This window comes from Accipiter gentilis, chromosome 6 (assembly GCF_929443795.1).
Source record: "Accipiter gentilis chromosome 6, bAccGen1.1, whole genome shotgun sequence".
In the NCBI taxonomy this organism is placed as follows: Eukaryota; Metazoa; Chordata; class Aves; order Accipitriformes; family Accipitridae; genus Astur; species Astur gentilis.
The window spans coordinates 25931255-25937584 of record NC_064885.1 but is presented as its reverse complement, the minus strand read 5'-3'; the positions used below and the strand labels follow the sequence as shown (position 1 = coordinate 25937584).

Sequence of the window (6330 nt, the reverse complement as noted above, 5' to 3'; positions counted from 1 at the left end):
TCTAAAATTAAAAATACACCCTCTTTCAGAGCATGCTCCAGCAATAGAAACCAATGTGTATGGCAAATAAAAATCTGTATGCAAGCAGCAAGACCTCAGAAGTGCCATTTGCACTTTTTTTTTTTTAAATTGGATCACCAACAGCATCAGTATCATCAACATTACATTTGATGTTTTCACAGGGTGAAGGACAAACGAACCCAAATGCAATCCAAAGACTGATGTTGCACATGTAATTCAACTCACCTTATTAGCAATACCCTCAAAACAATCCCCAAGGAAGCATTGATGAAACCTTTTTCTATACAGTGAGATTTTGTCACACGTTATGGTCTCCTGTGATGTACAGAAACTTCTCAGCCAAAAGGCAAAAATCAGAGTAAGGGTACTTTTGTTATATTTAGGAAAATGAGTAAATATTAAACATTGTGCAAAAAGAAAAGACTTTATTTATTTTAATAACATATTTGATTTGAAAGTTTCCAGCACTGAAGATCAGAAAACAAAACTGGATTTTGCTTTCCTAAATAAATCTATATTCAGCATGGAAGCCATTAATTCTTAAGAGAAACCAGAAAAGTCTTTTATCATCTAGTTACTGCCGACAGCCTTTTCAGCTGCCAATCCCTGTTTGGGTTTTGAGTAATCCCAAGGTCTCCTGTTTTCTGTATACCCATACAGCTTCCGCAGTGCCACACGGGCAGCTTCTTCCTCTGCAGCAAGCAGTGTTTCACCAGGACCTTCAGCTATAATCTTCTTATCGCTTGGGGGGGAAAAAAAAAAATTAAAAGCATTTTCATCATGAAATCCTGAGCACTACTGTGTATCATGAATAAGGGCCACTAGATTATTTTTTTCTGCAATGTCTGTGAACACTGAAGGTAATTTCTACATACACACAAATGTAAACATTTCCGTTGGTCTTTCCTGCAAAGATAAGTGACTGTATATTCAACAATGGAAACTCAAATCAGGAATGTGTCCATTTCCTGGAAGAGCACTACTCTGTTCATTTAGATTCCTAACACATCAATGATTCTTTAAAGTGTTCATTTTGTTAGCCCTGTTAAAAACATGCAAATACATTACTCTGGTTAGCTTAAACAAAGAAGTAAAATGCTTCTGTCTTTTCTCCTCGCCTGGTAAGAAAGCATTTTAAAACTTCTTCAAAAGGATCCACAGAGAAGTTCTCTATGTTATGAAGTACGTACTCAGCTCTGTTTAACAAACACCTATGGACACTGAATAGGAAGAGTTTGTGAAGGGACACCAGGGATTCCAGAAGAAAAATAATCAAAGTTCCTTTCTTTTATACAAGATAATAAATCCTAGAAGGCACGTAAACCAAAGCATGATAAATCAGAACAAGTTAAGGCAATTTTCCCATGTGTTTATCTGCAGCTCATTTAGCAAGCAACAATGATGTGGGTTTTGGGTGGTAGAAGGTCCTGTCCTGCTCCAGAGAAGTGATGTTACCCCCGGGCAAGAGACCAGGACAAGCACTGACCACCCCTGAGACAAGCTCACCAGGGATAATTGGCACTTCCTAAGTGTTGTCTCGATACAGACAGTCTTCTTGCCTAGTTTACAGTGCCCATGATTTGAAAACTAAAAAGCTTCTCTGGAATATAAAATAAGTCTCTCTTCAATCCCACCTCCCTTGATGTTTAAGTCTATTTACCCTTCCCTAAGGCCTGGGTGCAGTTGTGGTCCCTCCAAAGCCATTCAGTTATGTTATTTGCAATGTTCCTATGTCAGGTCACCTAGAACATACACCCAGACTCTTTCGTACACCCAATTTAGATTCTCAAGCCCTTTAGTCAGAGACTGTCTTTTTATGCATCATTATAGCAAGCTATGGCCAACGCTTAAACGGCTGATTTTATATGGAAGTCACTATAAGGTTTCTTTTCTGTAATAATTTGACCAAAAAGCACAAGTAGAAAAGGAAAAGACCATCTTCCCTCCTCCCCCCTCCCCCAGCTTAAATCCATTTCACTTTAAATTAGTATTTTACTAACCAGTACAACCCAACAAAGTACAATGGCAGAACCGTGCTGACTCCCAGCTGCCTGGTAATTCTTGGTTCCGGAGAAGAGATATTCCTCTTGGTCAGTTCTTCCACTAGTAAGCCCATAGGATTTACAACTTCCCAGATCTCAAACAGGTCTTTTCCAATCAGCTGGGGAATAAAAAAATCCTAAACAAAAATATTTAGAAGTTACAATTAATGGGAAATGTAATGAAGGCTCTAGCTTTTGGTGTCCCCTAATAAAAATACAGTATGAAGAGGCATTAATACAGTTGACAATAAATTGCTGAAATGAATGATGAAACTGCCTCAGTGCTCCATCACATCTAAGAACAGCTAACCTGTGTTGCTACGCTCGGCAGCTCTGGTTCCGATTTAGCTACTGACAGGGTGCACACTTTGGGCAAAGTCAAGCGCCCGGACCTAAAGAAGGAACAGCACCAGCCTGAGAAAGGAGTTATAACAACACTTATGCACAGCTCTGAGCATGAGGTATGCAACTCAGTGCTGCTTCTGTGCAAGAAGTTGTACATCAGAAGAGTTCTGCAAAGATTGAAGGGAACGAGCAAACCCACGAGACTTTCACCTGTTCGGATCAATCTCTTGCCTGTTAACTGGTACTTGCTCTTACAGAGACCTCTCAATGGTCTTGTATTAGAAATAAGATTTTAACAAATATTTCTCTGTTGCAAAACCAGAAATAAGTGAAAAGGAGGACTGAAAGGACAGTAGCTGCTAAAACTACTTTGTTACACTGCATTTTAGTTAAACATTTTTGTATGAAACATCTTCAGGTGCTTGCACTCCTACATGCAAAACCTGTGAACTCAGCCCCTGCTTTATATAATTTTTTTTTTAAAATTGAAGATATATGTGGCCTTACATTGAATAATTTCATTATCTGATAGTATAGTGCGTGGAATATAATGCTTTCCCTTAGCAAGCGTCAGCAAATACTAATATATCACCATTTTAAACCAGAAATACATGATTTTATGTACTTGACCAGCCTGTGCTCCCTAAAGAAAAAGAAAAACCAAACCAACCAAAAAACCCACAACCCCAAACCCCCGATCACCACCGCCACCCAACAAATCTTATTGTTAAATTGTCTTGTTACAGGTATTGTCCAACTTCTGCCAATCTCCTTGGATCTCTGGCCATCAAGGTACAAGACAATATTTATTTTTTTTGCCTTTTTTTCCTCCTGTAACTTCTGAGACCCTTAGACGTTACTGTTGTCAGTACAAAAATATATGTTAAGTAATGACTTACCCTAACAAAGAGCCCCGTTTTCTCAGGCCCACTGCTATTGAGCAAGGCTCCTATGACAGCAAAGAACGTCCTCTGTAGCACATTTGGTGGGACAGGAAACTCTTTGCAAAGTGTCAGGTCCTGTATAGAGAGGTTTTGAGCCACATAAGAAACAAGTTCCTGACTGGTAAGAAAATCAACAAGTGCTCCTATCCCCTTTGCAGGTAAATCTGGGTAGGCGCCTTCAAAGCTCTGCGTCAGGTAAGAACGTGAAAAAGACATCCCTTGTTCAGCAAGTTTACTATTATCTTGTAGATTAAGAGCAGCCGTTTCTTTGTCTAGCCCAAGTTCTCGGCGTCTCGCCTCTTCGCTTTGAATATAAGAAGAATTAACAAATGCAGTCTTGAGGAGATCCAAAGAAAAATTTTCATGCAGCCGGTGGCTGAAAGCTTGTATCTCTGCATGGTAATCCCAGTTGGGCTTCTCTGATCTACCGACACAGAAAAGAACACACATTCAGAAACAGAACAAGAAGTTACCCATACCGCGAGCATTACGTCTTTCAGGCGACCGAAAGGAGATGAAAACCTGAATTGGTTTTGAAGATCGAACCCTGTGTTTAAAACCCCCATCGCCAAACGCGGTCGGTTCGCCCATCGCCACCGGCCCGCCACAGGACGGGCCCCCGGCCGCCTTCAAAACCGGGCCTACGCTGACCCGCCGAGCTCAAAACATTCTGCCCCAAAGCGTGCCGAGGAGGTGCCTGAACGCTTCGGCTTCACCCGTTTCTCAGCCTGCTGCGCTCCCGAGCCCCGCCGCCCGCCCTCTCCCGACGGCCGGGCCTGCTCTCACCGCCGCTGGGGAGGGGCCTCCAGCCGCTGCTGCTCCAGGTAGGCGCGGAGCCACCGCTTCTTCTCGCGGCGCGGCGCAGTGCTGAGCGCCACCCGCCCGGCCCCGGCCCCGGCCCCGGCCCCGGCCCCGGCCCCGGCCCCGGCCCGGGCCCCGGCGCCGGCCAGCAGCCGCCGCGACGCCCGCAAGAGGAGCCTGGCGGCCATGGCGGCGGGTGCAAGGGGAGGGAAGATCCGTCCCCCGTCCCCTCCGGGAAACGCCGCCCCTCCCCGCTAGTTCCGGGCAGACGCGTTCCTGGCCGGGAGCGCACCGCGCGGACCACCGGCGGCGGAAACGACCCTGGCGACTACAGCTCCCGGCGGGCCGTGCGCCGCGCTGCACGCCGGGAGCGGCCGCCGCGGCGTCGCCGCCCTGAGGCGGGAAGCGGCCACCGTCCCTGCCGCCGCCGCCAGAGCCCCGCGGCCCCGGCCGGGATCGGTGACGGGAGCGGGGCAGCTGCAGCCCTGGGGCTCCGCGTCCCGGGTCGGGCCCGTCGGGGCATTTCGGGCAGGGAGCGGCGAGGGGCGGCTCCAGTCCGCGACCATCAGGCCGGGCTCGGGGACCCCGGGAAGCCTGGAGCAAAGCCGCGTTTTGATTTACGAGCTCGCAGCTCCTGCAGGCGCGGCGAGTCGCAGAGCTGCGTCACCCGCTGACGGGGCGCAATGCCGGCGCTGTCCGGCCTCCCCCTGCCCGGCGACGGCGAGCGGTGGAAGTTTTACCTGCCGCGGTGGGACCTGCCCCGGCCGGGCCTCCGCCCCCCGCCGCCGCCGCCGCCGCCGCCAGGAACGCGTCCCGCCGATGGGCACACGGAGAACGCGCTCATCCTCCTGGCTGAGGAGAAACTGGCAGCCCCCGCCACGCACAGCGCGAGACGTTGTTAAAATCTGCTCTTCTTCGGGTTTCACTTCCACTTGCAAGAGAAAGTCTGGGTTTGCTCCCTTAAAGGAAGCTTCTTTTTTTCCTATTACCTCTGCTCCTCTTCGTAAAATCTCCAGGAGCTCTAACCCTCCTTTGCATCATCAGAGTTCACACAGTACACCTTTAAAGATTGTCTTATAAATTCGTGAGAACACATAAAATGTGCAAAGCAGGCCCTTCCCTTCATGCTGCCTTTCACTAAAAGACAAAGGCACACACGCTTCCAACGATGATGGTAAGAAAATACGCGTGGCAAACGCCCTGAATAGCCAATGGAGTCAGGCAGTGAACAAAACCTAAAACCAATATACGCAACAGCCAAATGCAGAATAGCACGAGGAAGCAGGCGCGGCAGCCTATACAGTAGTGCAAAAGCCACGCAACGCCGGCTACAATGCCCTATTTAACTTGATAGAATGCGAAATGTACGAGAGGAACGTTCCTTAACCAGGCCCTCGCAGCATGTGTGTCCAGATCCTCAGGGCTTCTCCTGCTGGTGCATCCTGAACAATCTGTCCTCACCAGGGCACTGCCCACCGCTGCCGCCAAACCGGAGCACGCAGCCAGCAGCTGCTCAGGAGTGCCAGTGACCACCGACCTTCTTCGACCTTCCCAGCTGGTGGGCGTCTCTCTGCACAAAGGTAGCCCTGCCCTGGTACTGTTCCGCAGCCTTTGCTGCTGCAGGGCGAGCCAAGGACACTGCTGAAAGAGGCCCCACGTCCTTCTCTGCTGCAGCTGTTGGCTACCATCATCTCTTCACCCAGTCTGCGTACTTCTCGAGCCCAAAATGGCCCTGCACAGTGGTCTAGGTCTAGCTGTTCTAGGAAATGACCCCTTTGAAGCACTGTTTTGGCATCGTTGCGTGTTCTCTCACACGCTGACACTATTAGTTGTTTCATACACCCCCAGGGGAGGGGGTTGTGACTGCTACAGCACTGCACCTGAGTGGAAGCGGCAGCTGCAGCCATACAGGGGCAGGAAGCCACTAACACACAAGGAGGCCGAGTTGCCCCCAGCAGTACCCTGCGTGGCTCACCGCTCCCCCAGACCGTATCAACCAAAACAGGTGGTGGATCATGGGGCTGAACGGGATGTTTAAACTGACCACGGTATGTGGGGACACCAGGCTAACTTCCCGTACCTGCGCACTCACCACACACACTGAGAACAACTCCACAAGATGCAGGGGATGGTAGCATGCAGCAGGCTAGCAGCAGCCCACCTGCTGCTTTTGAGTT

General features: G+C 49.0%; 1 protein-coding gene across 2 annotated transcripts; it reads right to left on the bottom strand.

Annotated features, from left to right (window-relative positions):
• Window positions 1-433: 433 nt before the first annotated feature.
• MRPL44 (mitochondrial ribosomal protein L44) lies at window positions 434-4348 on the bottom strand. 2 transcript variants are annotated; one of them, XM_049803907.1, is made up of 4 exons: window positions 4139-4348; window positions 3308-3776; window positions 2022-2200; window positions 434-763 (listed from the first exon to the last, which is right to left on the bottom strand). In XM_049803907.1, the coding sequence occupies exons 1-4, from the start codon at window positions 4339-4341 to the stop codon at window positions 592-594; spliced, it is 1023 nt and encodes a 340-aa protein (XP_049659864.1). In that variant the 5' UTR covers window positions 4342-4348; the 3' UTR covers window positions 434-591. The 2 variants fall into 2 exon arrangements, with proteins under 2 accessions (XP_049659864.1, XP_049659865.1); XM_049803908.1 differs by lacking the exon at window positions 4139-4348 and adding an exon at window positions 3875-4114.
• Window positions 4349-6330: the final 1982 nt, after the last annotated feature.